This window comes from Helianthus annuus, chromosome 3 (genome assembly GCF_002127325.2).
Source record: "Helianthus annuus cultivar XRQ/B chromosome 3, HanXRQr2.0-SUNRISE, whole genome shotgun sequence".
Taxonomy (NCBI): domain Eukaryota; kingdom Viridiplantae; phylum Streptophyta; class Magnoliopsida; order Asterales; family Asteraceae; genus Helianthus; species Helianthus annuus.
In genome coordinates, this window is record NC_035435.2 from 100,790,788 (window position 1) to 100,809,104 (window position 18,317).

Consider the following 18,317-nt stretch of genomic DNA (forward strand, 5'->3'; position numbering starts at 1 on the left):
CATAGAGAGCTTCGAACGGTGCAGCTTGTATGCTTGCATGATAACTGTTGTTGTATGAAAATTCAACCAATGGTAGGTGAGTGTCCGAACTTCCACCTAAATCCATTACGCAAGCTCGCAACATGTCTTCAAACGTTTGAATCATTCGTTCACTCTGTCCGCCTGTCTGCGGATGGAAGGCAGTACTCAGATTCAACTGAGAACCGAATGCTTCTCGGAAGGATTGCGAAATCCTTAACACGAATCTTCCATCTCTATCAGAAATAATTGAGAGAGGCACTCCATGTCGTGCAACAATCTCTCTCAGGTATAGCTCAGCAAGCTTGCTCATGTTATCCTTCTCCTTGATTGCCAAAAAGTGTGCAGACTTCGTCAGACGGTCTACGATTACCCAAATCGTATCGTGACCTCTGGGTGTCTTTGGCAATTTCGTTACAAAAGTCCATAGAAATCTGTTCCCATTTCCACTTGGGTATTTCCAGTTGTTGCAGAAGACCTGAAGGCTTCTGGTATTCGGCCTTTACTTTGGCGCAAGTCAAACATTTGCCAGCATATGTCGCGACATCGCCTTTCATTCTCGGCCACCAATAAAAGTACTTTAAATCTTGGTACATTTTGTCCGATCGTGGATGGATCGAGTACCGTGACTTATGAGCCTCATCAAAAATTACTTCTCTCAGACCACCGAAGAGAGCAACCCAAATTCGTTTCATGAAGCACAACGTTCCTTCCTCGTTTGGTACCAACTGCATCTCCATCCTACGGAGATATTCATTTTCCAGATTTCTTTCCTTGAGAGCTTCTCTCTACGCAGCACGAATGCGCAATGAGAGGTCTGTTTGAATGATCATCTCCAAAGCTCAAACCCTTATGGGCTTGATTCTTTCCTACCGACTCAAGGCATCAGCGACTACATTCGCCTTCCCTGGGTGATACTTAATCTCACAATCATAATCATTTAACAGCTCGACCCATCGTCTCTGTCTCATGTTAAGCTCTTTCTGGTCAAATATGTGCTGCAGACTCTTGTGATCAGTAAAGATTGTGCATCACGTGCCATATAAGTAATGTCGCCAGATCTTTATTGCAAACACCACCGCGCCTAATTCCAAATCATGCGTGGTGTAATTTTTCTCGTGGACCTTCAACTAGCAAGAAGAATATACTATAACCTTCTGTTGCTGCATCAGCACGCAGCCTAAACCTTGACGTGAAGCGTCGCAATATACCACGAAGTCGTCAGTGCCTTCGGGTAGGGACAAAATCGGTGCGTCGCAAAGCTTATTCTTTAACAACTGAAAAGCTTCTTCTTGCTTGTCTCCCCATTCATACTTCTTGTCTTTTTGTGTGAGGGGGGTCAACGGTTGAGCGATTTTTGAAAAATCCTCAATGAACCTGCGATAATATCCTGCCAAACCTAGGAACTGTCGAATCTCAGTTGGCGTCTTCGAAGTCTCCCAATTCTTGATCGCCTCGATCTTTGTGGGATCCACATGGATTCCATTTCTGTTAACCACATGACCAACAAACTGAATTTCTCGCAACCAGAACTCGCACTTCGAGAACTTGGCGTATAATTTCTCTTTCTTAAGCAGCTCTAAAATAGCTCTTAAGTGTTGCTCAAGTTCTTCCTTCGTCTTCGAGTAGATCAAAATGTCATCAATAAACACAATCACAAACTTATCGAGATAGGGCTTGCAGACTCTGTTCATCAAATCCATAAACACGGCTGGCGAGTTTGTCAAACCAAATGGCATAACCAGGAACTCGTAATGTCCATATCGAGTTCTAAAGGCCGTCTTTCGAACACTTTCCTCAAGAATTCTCAACTGGTGATAGCCTGATTGAAGATCGATCTTGGAGTAAAAACTCGAACCTTGTAGTTGATCGAACAGGTCATCTATCCTTGGCAAAGGATACCTATTCTTAATAGTCAACTTATTCAGCTAGCGATAGTCGATACACATGCGGAAACTACCATCCTTCTTTTTAACGAACAAGACTGGAGGTCCCCAAGGCGAGAAGCTTGGTCTGATAAATCCCTTGTCTAACAATTCCTAAAGTTGCGTCGACAACTCCTGCATTTCCGAAGGCGCAAGTCGATAAGGTGCCTTAGCTACAGGCGCGATGCCTGGAACTAAGTCAATGTGAAACTCGACTTGCCTTTGCGGTGGCAATCCTACTCCTTTACGACTGGAATATCTTCTAGTTTCGGTTCAGCGGCTTCCTTATCCAAAATGTGTGCCAAGAAGGAAACACATCCCTTTTTCAAACATTTTCTAGCCGTCAAGCAACTAATGATCCATAGAGGCGTATCGCGCTTCTCTCCATGTACCACAATCGTTTCTTCATCCGCCTTTGGAATGCGTATGATCTTCTCATGACATACAATCTCGGCTCTGTTGCTTGACAACCAATCCATCCCTACTACCATGTCGAAGCTTCCCAACTCGACTGGCAGTAGATCCAGTGTAAACTCGTGTTCTCCCAGTTCTATCACGCATCCTCTGATGACTTCATTTGCCTCAACTAGCTTTCCTTTTGCTAGTTCTATCGAATATGGGATATCTAGCTTACTGACTACCAACCCAAGTATATTCTTAAACTCTAGCGATACAAAACTATAATCGGCACCAGTATCAAACAGTACAGATGCAAAGCGTTGATTGATAGGGAACGTACCAGTAACCACATTTGGACCTTGGCGAGCTTCTCTCGCTCCTATGTTGAATACTCTTCCTTGTGCCTGATTGAGCTTTGGGCATTCTCGCTTAAAGTGCCCCATGTCTCCAACCTGGTCCTCGACCATTACCGTTCCCATTACCACCTCGATTGTTGTTTGCTCCCTGGTTACCAGCTTGATTCCCAACATTTCCACGATTTCCATTCCCGCCATTTCCTCCTTGCGGGCGGTTTCCATTGCCATTTCCATAACCTCTTTGATTACCACGACCAACACCAGTACCAGCCCAGCATGTTTCCTTCGAATGGCCAGTCTTCCCATAAGACTCACATTTCCTTAACCTGCACTGGCCGGAATGATGGTACTGGCATACATCACATTTGGGCAGAGCGCCCATATATCCTTTCCCTTTGACTTCAGCACCAGTCTTGACCTCGACCGATGGGTTCGCATCCTTCTTCTTGTTGGCACTACTTGTACCCTTCTTAAAGTTTGAGAACTTCCTTTTGTTCTCTCCCGAGGACTCAACATGAGTCTCCTTCTTTTTCTAGTGAGAGATTGAAAACTTGTTTAACCTAATAGCTTCCTCAGTCAGTGATACACTCAAATCAATAGCCTCAGTAATTGTTGCAGGCTTTGACGATGTTACCATACTCATAGTCTGAGGTGCCAACCCCCAAATGAAACGCTCAACGCGTTTGAATTCCGGACTAACCATGTATGGCACCACGTGAGATAGATCGTGAAATCTCTGCACATATTCAGCAATTTTTTGGTCCGTCCATTTTGAGATGCCAAAATTCAGTTTCCAGCTTTTGGATTTCAGCCCTGGAGCAGTATTTCTTCCTCATGAGCTCCTTCAATTCAGCCCATGACATGGCGTAAGCAGCTTCTTTGTCGCAACCCCCGATCCCTAGTCCTCGGGAACGGGCGGCCGCGAGCCAGTTTCGGTGGTATCACGTTATTGTCTAATTTGGCAGCGGAAATTTTCATCAGGACCGTAGTTAGGAAACATTTTATCAGAGTAAACCACCACATTTTATAACATTAAACACATGGGTAAAACCCAAGTTTCCAGTATACACACTTTTATAGGAATAAATCCTATTTTATTTAACAAAACATCTATTTTATTCTTAGGTAACTTTATTGCCACTTTTTCAAGCCTTTAGTGCTGTCCAGCTGGCTTCTATTTGGCTTTCACATTTTGTTACCTGAAACGCGTTTTAAAAACATTTTGTCAGTAGGAAATACTAGTGAGTGAATCCCAGTTTAATCAAGTTTAAGTAAAACCATTTCACAGTGTACAGTATTGAGGGCGATCTCGCAATTACATTTGTTTCCAAGTTATACCAATTATCACCCGTCGGTACTGTCAGACCTGACTTGTGGAAATGTTACTCCTTGACCAGGTGGTAACAAATTTTGTATACAAAACCCCAACATACCCACAATAATTGTATTCTTGCAAATACTCAATAACTGTTATTCGCATGGAAAGGTATTTAAGGTGTTGTAAAAACATTTCACAAAATAGGTTTACAAAAAGAGGATCAACTCACATTGTTGTTTTAGGGTTTTCAGTAAGGATTTCCTGGGAATAATCTATAAATTACACAAATGCACGTGTGTTAGTATAATAACTTATTTTAACATTAGTAATACCCTCCCCGAGACGGTATTCCAATGACTACGTCGGGCAGAACCACCACAGCCGTTACGGAACCCTAGATCAATCGGGCAGAGTATCTAATACGTCTCGAGGGGTTATAATACTTACATCGTAGCAGAACCTCGCTATTTAGGGGGTATTAGACTCGAGTATAATGCCCGCTGTTTAATTTTGAGAGAAAGAAAAGAAATTTTAAACGATCGGAACTGAAGGCCCGTTGCCCTCTTATATAGGGCTGTAATCTGTCTTTCTCACGGCCCGCGTCAACCCTGGTCAAACATGTAGCTGGGCTGAGTCGATGTATAGGTCTGCCGGGTGTTGGGCCACGTGGCAGCCCAGGGCTCCGCCACAATTTTGATCTCACGCGGCCCGCGTAAGGTTGAGGTGGGGTTCACGCGGCCCGCCTCAACTTATGGCTTAACGAAATCTGATTAAAACCTCTATACCGCCCGCGTGAATGTTGAGGTGGGGTCCTACGCGGCCCGCCTCAACTTAAATAAACTTGTTTTTAATTATTTTTAATGTCATATTATATTTCGGTCTTGGTTTTCACATATCGGTTTTCTTGAGGATGGTTACATCCTCCCCACCTTGTTTTAGAGCTCGTCCTCGAGATCTACTGGAACAAGTGTGGATATTTCTTTTGCATTTCTGATTCAAGCTCCCATGTGTATTCAGGTCCTCTTTTGGAGTCCTACTTCACTTTAACCAGAACTAATCTCTTATGCTTGAGATTCTTAATTTTCCTATCTTCAATTTGTAGAGGCCTCTCTACAAACTTGAGTTGTTCATTTACCTCTATATCCTTAAGAGGTACTACAAGTGATTCATCAGCTAGGCACTTTTTGAGATTAGATACATGAAATACATCGTGTATTCCTGCCATTTCGTCTGGCAGTTGTAACTGATAGGCTACATATCCTATTCTTCTAATAATCTCAAAAGGTCCAATATACTTGGGACTTAGCTTTCCTCTTTTGATGAATCTTACCACTCCTTTCCAAGGAGAGACTTTTAACAATACCTTATCACCTACTTCGAATTCTAACGGCTTACGTCTGTTATCAGCATAGCTCTTCTGTCGATCGTGTGCTGCTTTCAGTCATTCCTTGACTTGAATGATCTTATCGGTTGTTTCCTGTACTATCTCAGGTCCAGATAGTTGCTTTTCCCCAATTTCTGTCCAACAGACTGGGGTTCTGCACTTTCGTCCATAGAGTGCTTCGAATGGTGCAGCATTAATACTTGTGTGATAACTATTATTGTAAGAAAATTCTATTAAAGGTAAGTGATCGTCCCAATTACCTCCGAAATCAATTACACAAGCTCTAAGCATATCCTCCATTGTCTGAATTGTCCTTTCGCTTTGTCCATCCGTTTGAGGATGATAAGTTGTGCTTAGATTCAACTTGGTTCCCATTGCTTTTTGGAAACTTAACCAAAAATGAGAGGTAAAACGGCTATCCCTATCAGAAACAATTGATAAAGGTATTCCATGTAATGAAACAATTTCATTTACATACAATTTGGCTAATTGTTCCATACTAAAAGTTGCCTTCATTGGTAAGAAATGAGCTGACTTGGTTAGCCTATCTACAATCACCCAGATTGTATCATTACCCTTTCTTGTTTTGGGTAACTTGGTAACAAAATCCATTGTTATCAATTCCCATTTCCAAACTGGCATCTCCAATTGTTGCAACAATCCTGAGGGTTTCTGGTGTTCAGCTTTGACTTGTGAACAAGTTAAACATCTAGAAACATAAGCTGCTATATCCTTTTTCATTCCTATCCATCAGAAATTTTTCCTTAAATCCTGGTACATCTTATCACTTCCTGGATGCATCGTATATTTAGACTTATGGGCTTCTTCTAATATACGGTGACGTAAATTTCCTAATTTAGGTATCCAAATTCTCTTTTTATGGAATCTCCAGATTCCATCTGTTCCTTGTTCTAATTCCTTAATCATCCCTTTTAATTTTTCAGTATCATCCTTGATTACTGATTCTTGTGCTCTTTTAATTTGATCGTTTAAATCTACTTGTAGATTTAATTTAAGAGAACGTACCCTTTTTGGCTTTTCGTGATACTTTCGACTTAAAGCATCAGCCACTACGGTGGCTTTTCCTGCATGATACTGGATATCACAATCATAATCACTAAGCCATCCAGCGTCTTTGTCTCATATTCAGCTCTTTTTGCCCGAAAACATATCTTAAGCTCTTATGATCTGTGAATACGGTAAACTTACTACCATAGAGATAATGTCTCCAAATCTTAAGGGCAAAAATTATGGCTCCTAATTCCAAATCATGGGTTGAATAATTCTCTTCATGATTCTTAAGCTGTCTAGAGGCGTAAGCTATAACTTTTTGACGTTGCATCAACACGCATCCGTAACCTAATTTAGAAGCATCACAAAAGACTACAAATTCTTGAGTTACTTCTGGTAACGCTAGTATAGGTGCATGGGTCAATCTTTGCTTAAGGATTCTAAAGGCTTCTTCTTGTTTTGGTCCCCATTCAAACTTAATGGATTTACAGGTTAACTTGGTTAAAGGAATGGCTATTCTAGAAAAATCTCAGATAAATCTTCTATAATAACCGGCCAATCCTAGGAAACTTCTAACCTCGGTTGGTGACTCAGGGGTTTTCCATTTGGTAATCGCCTCGATCTTGGTTGGATCCACATGGATTCCTTCATGGTTAACTAAATGTCCAAGAAATTGTACCTGCTCTAACCAAAACTCGCACTTTGAAATTTTTACGTAAAGCTTTTCCTTTCTTAATAGACTTAAAACTAAATGCAAATGCTTTGCATGTTCTTCTTTATTCTTAGAGTAAATTAGAATATCATCGATGAAGACAATTATGAATTTATCCAAATATGGCTTACATATTCGGTTCATCATGTCCATAAATGCAGCTGGGGCATTGGTTAAACCAAATGGCATGACAGTAAATTCATAATGACCATACCTTGTTCTGAATGCGGTTTTAGGAATGTCCTCTTCCTGTTCCTTTAATTGATGATATCCTGATCTTAAATCGATTTTAGAGAAAAATCGAGCTCCTTGTAGTTGATCGAACAGATCATCGATTCTTGGTAATGGATACCGATTCTTAATCGTGACCTTGTTTAATTCACGGTAGTCAATGCACATACGCATTGATCCGTCCTTCTTTTTAACAAACAAAATCGGTGCTCCCCATGGTGTTGAGCTTGGTTGTATGAATCCTTTATCTAACAATTCGTCTAATTGTTTCTTCAGTTCTTGCATTTCGGCTGGTGCCAAACGGTAAGGTGCTTTGGCAATCGGTGCTGTCCCTGGTAGCAGCTGGATTCTGAATTCAACTTCTCTGTCTGGCGGCAGTCCTGGCAATTCCTCTGGAAAGACATCTGGAAACTGGGACACTACTGGAATGTCTTTTAGTTCTTTTCCTTTAGTGTTAGTGATTATAGAAATCAAATACACTATAGACCCTTTTCTTATATAACTTGCAGTTTTCATCACAGAGATGAATTTAGTGGATCTAGATGGTTTATCTCCTTTAATTGTGATCTTTTCACCCCTTGGTGAATTTACTTGAATTGACTTTTGATCACATAAAATATTAACTTTATTGGCTATTAACCAATCCATTCCTAACACAACATCAAATCCTGCCAGATTCATTGGGTAGAGGTTTGCAATAATTTTTTTATTAAAAATTTCTATTCTTGCTCCCTGCAAGATTTCAGAAATCCTGACGGTTTCTCCATTGGCTGTCTCTACTAGACATTCTTGTGGTAGTTTAGTTAATGATTGATTTAGAAGTTTGCAAAACGGAGTATTAATAAAACTTTGGTTCGCACCAGAGTCAAATAATACTTTAGCAAAAATATCATTAACTAAGAACGTACCAGCTATAACGTCGGGAATCATCTTGGCTTCATCTGCAGTTAGAACAAATGCTCTAGCATTTTTAGTGTTCTTGTTGTTTGCAGTTGGAGCTAAGTTCGGACAGTTTGGCTTGATATGACCTTTTTCTCCACAGTTGAAGCATAATCCATTATTGCTTTTCCTCCTGCAATCTTCTTCCCTGTGTCCTGGTGCCTTACAGTAATTGCAGTGAGTAGAGCATTTCCCATAATGCGTCTTCTTGCAGTTCCTGCAATATGGTGCAGAGGTAGAAGCTACATTCCTACGGTTGGAATTCCCATAACGGAATTCTTGAGTAGGCCTTTGGGTTAGGTTTCTCCTCAGATCTTCTTCTCTAGTACGCACCAGTTCATCAGTCAAGGTGTTGGCTAGTTCTACAGCTTCTTCTATGGTTTGGGGTCTAGCTGCCTTGACTACATGCCTAATTTCTCCAATTAATCCCCAGATGTAACGGGAGATTAATACTGGTTCAGGTGATGCAAGAGTTGGTACTATTCTAGCATATTCAAAGAATGTGGTAGTATAACCCTTACTATCTACCCCGGTCATTCTAAGGTTCAAAAACTTATTTGCTATCTGCTCTTTTTCATTGGGAGGGCAGAATTTCCTTTCTATCATATTTTTAAACTCCTCCCATTCCATGTTATAAACCCTGTCGCTTCCCCTTGACCGGAGGATAGTGTTCCACCATTCTAGGGTTGAATTCTTAAATAGATTAGAAGCAAACATTATCTTGTCTTCTTCAGCACACTTGCTTATTTTCATAACAGCCTCAGTTTTCTCTATCCAGCGTAAAGCTGCAATAGGTCCTTCATTGCCCGAGAATTCTATTGGTTTGCAGGACCAGAATTCTTTGTAAGAACAACCATACGGCATGGTTCTTCTTCTTTTGGGAATGGGCACTTGAAGTACGGGTCCATTGTTCACGATGTGTTATGGTTCAATTGGTCGCTTACTGTTATGCTTACTTTTATTATTCGCTTCTTGAACTGTTTGAATAATAAATGGCATTGCATCTATAATTCCTTGTGCCACTATGTGTTGAACGGCACTATTATCCATTTGATTTCCATTGTTATTGTTCGGATTCTCATTATTCAGATTATCATTATTCGAATGGTTGTCGTTCTGAATATTATCATTCTGGTTTTCCTGATTCACTTCGTTGCCCATCTGAATTTTAAACAACTGCCACTTATTAATATCACAAATAATATTTAATACAACCAATCACACAACACACAGGTTGATCAAAAACGTCGAGCATTGCGACTTTTACTCTTTCTTATAGTATACGTCTATTACACACCAGTACTGAAATTAAAATTACAATACCGACTGAAATGTAAAGTTACAATACTAGTAATATGCATCCGTAGTTTTTTTTCTAACACATACACACATATATTATTATTATATTACTATTATTATTACTACCGTTCCCACCATCACATTCACGGATATGGATTCATCCAAAAATCCATATTGCGCTCGTCGTATTTCCATATGAGACGCTCTCCTACCTGTCTCATTCTCTCACTGCTTTCTAAAATTTCCTCACTGAATGTCCTAAGTTCTTGTACGTTTTCTTCACTCATTGGGGGTGCAGGTTCTAGGACTGGATTTGGAATCTGAGGTGTGGGTTCCTGGTATGGGGCCTGGTATGGATAAGGATTTTCTAAGATCTCCCTAATGTATGCATCATTATCGTAATAGGGATCTTGAGGATCTAACCCTGAGTAGGCTCCTAGATTAGGTATTGGCACATTTTCCTGTATCGGGTAGCGTTGCACATAGTCCCTAACGTCGTCCCACCAGGGGTCGTAATTGTTTGGGTCTAGGGGATTTGGTGCAGGTACCCTAGGTATCTCCTCCGGGTTGAAATCAGACATTTCTATTTGGTTGTCAGGGTTTTCTATCTCCATGGTTGGTCAGAAATTGGTGGTTGTGGTTGGGGTGCTAGCATTTGCTCCAGGTTTGGGTCAGTTGCAGTGGTTGCTAAGATATGGATATTAGCTATACCCCTATTGAGCATATCCTGGCCAAAGGCATCGGTTTCTCTTTTGGCTGCGGCTAACACTCGTTGTTCCTGTAACTTTTTCAAACGTTTCCTACGCTCGTGTGCTCCCCTACTGAACCATCCCCTCTTTTTTCTGAGGAAATGGCTCTTCAGATTGAGCCTTAAACACAAAGATTCCTTCTTCCGTATCAGCAGAGTACCCCGAGAGGGCAGGCTGAGAAGAGGAGGTGCCTTCGCTTCTAGGCGAACTAAGACAATTGACAATACGCGTCAGATGGTCCTTGGTCGCTCATATTGTAAACTAACAGATAGTCAAATAACACAGAACAAGAAAATACAATTATGCACGTATTTCCGTAATTTATTTCCTAACACTTTGAATTTTGGTGTCAGCGGAACACTTTTGGCTGAATCAGTGGCATGGCTCTGATACCACCTTCTGTCGTAACCCCCGATCCCTAGTCCCCGGGAACGGGCGGCCCCGAGCCAGTTTCGGTGGTATCACGTTATTGTCTAATTTAGCAGCGGAAAATTTCATCAGGACCGTAGTTAGGAAATATTTTATCAGAGTAAACCACCACATTTTATAAAATTAAAGACATGGGTAAAACCCAAGTTTCCAGTATACACACTTTTATAGGAATAAATCCTATTTTATTTAACAAAACATCTATTTTATTCTTAGGTAACTTTATTGCCACTTTTCCAAGCCTTCAGTGTTGTCCAGCTGACTTCTATTTGGCTTTCACTTCACATTTTGTTACCTGAAACGCGTTTTAAAAACATTTTGTCAGTAGGAAATACTGGTGAGTGAATCCCAGTTTAATCAAATTTAAGTAAAACCATTTCACAGTGTACAGTATTGAGGGCGATCTCGCAATTACATTTGTTTCCAAGTTATACCAATTATCACCCGTCGGTACTGTCAGACCTGACTTGTGGAAATGTTACTCCTTGACAAGGTGGTAACAAATTTTGTATACAAAACCCCAACATACCCACGATAATTGTATTCTTATAAATACTCAATAACTGTTATTCGCATGGAAAGATATTTAAGGTTTTGTAAAACAGTTCACAAAATAGGTTTACAAAAAGAGGATCAACTCACATTGCTATTTTAGGGTTTTCAGTAAGGATTTCCAAGGAATAATCTATAAATTACACAAATGCACGTGTGTTAGTATAATAACCCATTTTAACATTAGTAATACCCTCCCCGAGACGGTATTCCAACGACTACGTCGGGCAGAACCACGACAGCCGTTACGGAACCCTAGATCAATCGGGCAGAGTATCTAATACGTCTCTAGGGGTTATAATACTTACATCATAGCAGAACCTCGCTATTTAGGGGGTATTAGACTCGAGTATAATGCCCGCTATTTAATTTTGAGAGAAAGAAAAGAAATTTTGAACGATCGGAACTGAAAGCCCGTTGCCCTCTTATATAGGGCTGTAATCTGTCTTTCTCGCGGCCCGCGTAAAGAAAAGACAAGGGTTACGCGGCCCGCGTCAACCCTGGTCAAACATGTAGCTGGGCTGAGTCGATGTATAGGTCTGCCGGGTGTTGGGCCACATGGCGGCCAGGGCTGCGCTACAATTCTGATCTCACGCGGCCCGCGTTAGGTTGAGGTGGGGTTCACGCGGCCCGCCTCAACTTATGGCTTAATGAAATCTGATTAAAACCTCTATACCGCCCGCGTGAATGTTGAGGTTGGGTCCTACGCGGCACGCCTCAACTTAAATAAACTTGTTTTTAATTATTTTTAATGTCATATTATATTTCGGGCTTGGTTTTCACATATGGGGTATATTTAAGACATATTAGGACAATTCTAATATTTTTAGGGTGGCGAAAAAAAATAATCAAGGACGTTGGTTTTCTTGAGGATTGTTACATTCTTCCCCTAGGGTTTGGACTTAAAGATTCCACCAGGATAAGGCACCATCTAGAAAGAGTCCTGAGATGTAGGTGACTTGTTGTTCATGAGCGCACTTGCTCATCCTTATCACCGAATCCGTCTTTTCTGTCCATCTGACAAAGGCTACAGCACCCCCGGTGCCGTCAAAATTCAATGGCTTACAGTCTAGAAATTGTTTATAGGTACAGCCATGGGGTGGGTTGTTTCCAGAGGTACCCCCGCTATGTTCTGAGCGCTGGGCCTCGTGCTGTGCAATAGCCTGTGAAATCCGTTCCTGTAACTCCGCCTCAGTAGTGGGCAAACGAGTTGCTCTTCGTGGAGGCATCTTCTATAAGAAGGTTCCGTCGGTCAGGTCATAATAAGTATAGTATGTATGTAATACGTGCATGTAATAACATTTATCAACACAAGTATACACATAACATCCCATGTTATAACACAAACAAGTAATCCAACAATGTATGTAATGCGAATGTTGCGATTGAGCTATCATATATCAAGACCACAAGTACAGTTTTACAAGTTTCACAATAGTATCATACATCAAAATGGGACTGTAGGGTCACATCACCCCCGTCCAAATCGTCTAACAACTATAACAATCAAAAGTCAAGAGTCAAAGTGTGGTCTTCAAAAAGCTGTGCAATCTGGCTCAATAGCTGCACTCTCATCAAAACATGCTATCTGCATAAAACCAAAAACCTCTAAGCTGATGGGGGAGGATGAGGAGGTGGAGGAACGAAAATCAACCTGCGCAAATGCGCCAAATCATCCTCAAGTGCATGAACAATACGCAGCAGGTAAGCAATCTGCTACTCCATAGTGAGGAAACGGACATCAAAATCAGGATATGGTAGAAGTGGAGCCGGTGGAGTCGTGAATGGTGACTGACAATGACAAGGCGGAGGACGCGGGATCCTCTCTAATTCCATAACTCTCCTACACAGGATCTCCTGCTGGAGCTGTAGCGACAAAAGCAACTCATCCCTCGAGTATCCAATGTGGAAGGGATGGTATGGATCAGATATAGGCATCACGTTGGGCGGAAACCAAATCTGTGGCTCGCCCGTGGGTGCAGAAGAAGGAGCGGTGTGTGTAAACTGTGGCATGAAATGATCGGTTGCTGACACAGAAGGTATCTGACTGGGCTGCTGACGCGATTGTCCTTCCCCTGGATGGGGAGGAAGGATATCCTGAAGGAATGTAACTGGTAGATCTGTGGGGTGAATGTCGGACTCATGTGGGTGAAATGGGGCGATATCAACGGGTGCCTGGGTAGATGCTGGTGGGGGAGTAACGGGTCGAACAAAAGGAGGATAGTCGCTGTCGTCCTCAATCCACCCATTGCGGGTGTGAGCATATCTGGGGTCTACATGGGTAGCAAATGGAGCACGATCAACAAGTACAGGGATCGGGTCAGGCAAAGGTGGTGCAGAAATAGGTACATCAGTAGGGATAGGGTCATGCACAGGTAGAGGGTCGTGAGCAGGTATAGGCTCTGGTACAATCTCAGGCTCAGGGTCAGCTGGAACATACTCAAGATCAGCGGGTATATCAAAGAGCTGATCGTCAGGAATGATAGGTGCCTCAAAAGGTGGCTCGTCAGGACAAACTCAATCTCATGATCAGGGTCAAAGTCGCGTGGAAAGATAGGTGCGGCAGACATCGTTGTGTCAGAATCAGTGTTAGTGGGATAATGATGCACGCCCCGTGCGTGTAAAGTAGCAGATGATACGGACTCGAATGAGTCAGGACCGGAATGGTCAGATGAGATCTCAACAGCAGGAATCTCGACCAACGGAACATCAATGATATCAGCGACTGGAATCTCGACAAGCGGAACAACAACGTCATCATCGACTGGAATCTCTGCAAGTGGAATAGCGACATCATCATCAACCGGAGCCCCGCCATCCTAGGCATCCTCAGGGGGACCCTCGATAAAGAGATCGATGTCGTCGTCAAACATATCATCTAGAGGCAGATCCTCCAAAGGAAATGCAGCAAGAGGAAAAGGAGCAGGGATCGGGACAAGAAGTAGATCCCCGTCATGAAAACCATCAGCTATAGGTATGTCATCTCCAAAATCTGGTAAAGCGAAGGGCTGAAAGTCATCATCGTCGCTGCTCGTAGTGTCTGAAGTGAAAACCTCAGGGTCTGTGGCTATCTCATCATCTGAGACTATGGCCATAAGGTCTATCGTGTCGGCTACTCCACTCTCAGAAGAAGATGACATAATGCCTGTGACAAAACAATCACACATATGCACATATATTAACAATCATCAAGTAAGCATGTAAGTAGTAACAATGTAAACATGTAATCATCCTAGCCTTCCCCAGACTATCCCACCCAGCCTCTCAGACTGAACTCCCTAGTCTCTCAGACTAAAACCTTCCCACTTTCTCAAACTGACTACCCAGTCTCTAAGACTCGATTTTTCCCCAGTCTCTAAGACTAAATTTCCCCAGTCTCTAAGACTGAACCTCCCTAGTCTCTAAGACTGAGCCTCCCCAGTCTCTAAGACTGAATTATAAATATATAGCCTTTGAAATGTGTTTTGTACCCTTTTGTTTGTAAAAATGTTTGTTCCCTAGATCTGGACATTTTGTGTATGCAATGTAAAAATGTTTTCGTGAGAGCCCTAATGATTGTAGTCTACACTCGAGATGGAATCCTAGTTCGCTACGATCGAAGCTCTGATACCAAGCAGTCACACCCTGACTTTTGCGGAAGCGTGGTTATTTGGTGTGACTTGTTAATACCATAGCATTCAATCATAACAACGCTATATGATAAAAACATGAGATGTTTACCCATTAATTAAGTTTAGAAAATACCACAACATATTTGTCTTGAAAACATCAACACCAATTTAAGTTACAAACCATGACATGTTCAACTGAGTTCATAAAGACTCCACAAAAGACTTTAAATAAATCCTGAGTTTAGAAATATGTATCCCGTCCAGGAATAGGATACATCCCCTAAACTCAACAACCATGGGTAACATCTTTTTTTTCTCGATGCAGCTTGAAGACACATACATGCCCATGCCAGATCCACTAGTTTCCTGAAATACATGTAGTTTGAAAAACATCAATAAAAGTTGAGCGAGTTCATGTGTATGTGTATGAATAAACCTTTAAAGTATGTCTGTATGTATGAAAGTCCCTGGTATGTCGCAATAAGGAAAAAGAGATCACCAATGGTTTGCAAGGCCATTGGTATCTGTGAAATGGTGCAGGAAGATTTAAACCTAGCAAATTTGTACCGGGCCTCCGGCTAGAAGACATAGTCACCACTATGGGCCACCCTGGTCCCCATGGGTGTGGGCTCGCTACACCCAAATAGATCTATCACTCATGTCCCTCGGTTCTACAACGAGGATTAATGGCCTTAAGTGTTGTACCTGCCCTTCACATGATCTAGTAGTAAACCCTCCTTAAGCTAATCATACCATGTATAAAATGTTTGTAATAATCGTAACATGTATTTCACCCCCGAAGTATAAAACTGAAAACAGTTAAAAGAAAAGGGGGGCATGAACTCACAGTATTGTGTCTTCTCGATCGTAACCCAAATTCTCTTCAGCAAACCCGACTACCTACAACGTGCTAGGGTCTATTAGACGAACGGGCTGTGCCTTGCTTTTGTATTTTTGTTTTTGAGTTACGTTTCGAATGTTCCCAATATTATTCCAAGTCATAATCACTTGTTAAAATAATACTTTTTTAACTTTAAGTTATATTTAGGGTTGGAATAATTGTTTAATCAATATTTTTGTATTAATACTTCTCAAGTATTTAATTCCGTATTTCCTTCCCAAGGATGGGGGTATTTTATACATGTACTTTTGTATTCTTGCATTTGTATTCTCCAAGATAATATATTTCTAAGTCTCACTTTAGAAAATATATATATAACTTATTTGTCAAAAGTGTTGTATTCCAAGAAAATATATATTCTTCCCAAAAATCATATATCTTCTAAATATACTAGGAAAATATATTTTAACTTCCCAAAAAATAATATATTTTCTCTTTGTCGAAAATATGATATAACTTAGTAATATTTACAAAAATCATATTTTCACTTCTTGTATCCAAAATAATATTTACCAAAAATATATTTGTAACGGTATTTTCCAGAATATTTCATAAGTTACGTTTTTGCGTTCGTTTTCACAATATCAAGTGTGTAACTTATATTTCATTCCTTGTGATTTTTGGTATTATTTTGGAGTTGTAAACTCTTGGTATTTGTCAGTTATATTATTTTACCCTAAGATAATATAACTACTCCACAAAGTGTACAAATATTCATACAAGTGTCTTAATATAAAATATATATTCTAAATATATATATGTATCCATTTTTATTTACAAAAACCAACCTCCAATACTTGTATTTTTGTAAAAAAAAATATATGGCAAGTTTATGTTGAAAAACATAGTTTAAAACATACTTGTCTAGAAAATATTTTCTAAGTGTTTGCATTTTTAGAAAATTTCGCCATAGTTTCCTTTGAAAATGGAGGTGTCCATGCTATTTAGCATATCATTTTCTTTTCAAAATCAACACACAATAATCAACAATCAACTCTAAACAATATTATACTTACCAAGTGCAAAAACTATACACTTAACATAACAACATGAACTTGATCTTTTATTAAAAACTTGTAGTAACATGGTAAAGTGTTTAGTGGGTTTGGTTATCCTCCAAAATACATTTACTCCTTGTTAAACCTCATTCTTGGAAGTTTTAGATGTTTACAACTTGTAAACATGTTTTACAATAATGTTTATTTATAAACTCTTCTTGTTTCTCTAGCATTTGTACACTTGTTTTATCACTAAAAATAGTGCAAGTTTAGTAAAAACCATGATCTTCCAAAAATCATACTTTAAACTTGGTTCTTTTAGAAAAACCATTCATACATCTTAGATTTATAAGATTACTAGGTTACTTTGATTATTGTTTTTCAAGAAATCATTCTATTCATCAAGTTCATGTTCATGCAAGAAGATGATCATCCTATGTTGTTGTTGGACTCTATATGCCCAAGACACATATTAAATTGATGTGGCTAGTACGTTATGATCCAAGTCGGGTCATACCCAATAACAAGCTAGACAAACACATACAATATTTATTTATGATATGATCAAACAAATAAATATTAACACTTTGAATATTTAGAAATTGGTTTTCTAAATAATTGCACTTGACAAACTAATAAATTATATGGATAATTTATTTTGAGAGAATATTTTATTTTGTTATTTAATGGGTTAAATGACTTAATAAAAGTTGTATAAGTCTTAAAACATGAGATGTTATAATTTTATAAAAGTTATAAAATTATATAAGACTTAAATTGTTATTATAAGAAAATTTTTGAAATTTTTTTATAAAAATAAAAGCTAGGCCGCCCCCCTCATGGGAACTCACACAAGTTTTTTGGTCCAATCATATTGCATGCATTTTACATGTCTAGATGAAGCTTGATTGGCAAATTTGGGTGGCAACTTTCTCTCTCATCCTTTTAAGAAAGGTTGTTGTAAGACTTGTGATGATCTATCATTAGAAGTTTTTCAAGTGCAAGAGCTCAAAAACTCTCTAAAATTTTCGGCCAAGGTGGGTTGATCAAGAGGGTATTTCATTTGAGTTTCAAGTGTAGAAATCCTAGCAACATAAGGTGTTAGTCAGAGGCTTGGGGTATGCAAGCTTGAGGTCTTCTCCATTGAAGATTTCCATTCAAGAATCATCATCATCTTCCATCTCCTTGCTCTAAGAAAGGTTGTATTCTAAAACACCCTATGGTTGTATTTTGATAGCATGCATGTCATATATGGATCCGATTTTGGGTTTTTGCATTTAAAAATGGTTTTAAATCTTGCAAAGTAACATGTTTTAAATCCTTATTCCGTTGCGTTTTAATTTTATTCAGATAAAATTACTTTGATAAACATGTGAAAAACCCAACAGTTGTTACATAATCATCCTCCCACTTGCTAGATTATGTGTTTAATCACCATCTAGCAAGCTTCATGTGATGATTAACAGCATCATCTCAAGAAATCAA

General features: G+C 39.9%; 2 protein-coding genes across 2 annotated transcripts; both read right to left on the minus strand.

Moving 5' to 3' along the window:
- Positions 1 to 2,771: 2,771 nt before the first annotated feature.
- LOC110931875 (N66 matrix protein-like) lies at positions 2,772 to 3,401 on the minus strand. Its single transcript, XM_022175247.1, has 2 exons — positions 3,333 to 3,401; positions 2,772 to 3,230 (listed from the first exon to the last, which is right to left on the minus strand). Exons 1-2 carry the CDS (start codon positions 3,399 to 3,401, stop codon positions 2,772 to 2,774), a joined length of 528 nt encoding a protein of 175 aa, XP_022030939.1.
- Positions 3,402 to 13,038: 9,637 nt separating this feature from the next.
- On the minus strand, positions 13,039 to 14,462 carry LOC110931876 (fibrous sheath CABYR-binding protein-like). Its single transcript, XM_022175249.1, has 3 exons — positions 14,162 to 14,462; positions 13,962 to 14,095; positions 13,039 to 13,824 (listed from the first exon to the last, which is right to left on the minus strand). The coding sequence occupies exons 1-3, from the start codon at positions 14,460 to 14,462 to the stop codon at positions 13,039 to 13,041; spliced, it is 1,221 nt and encodes a 406-aa protein (XP_022030941.1).
- Positions 14,463 to 18,317: the final 3,855 nt, after the last annotated feature.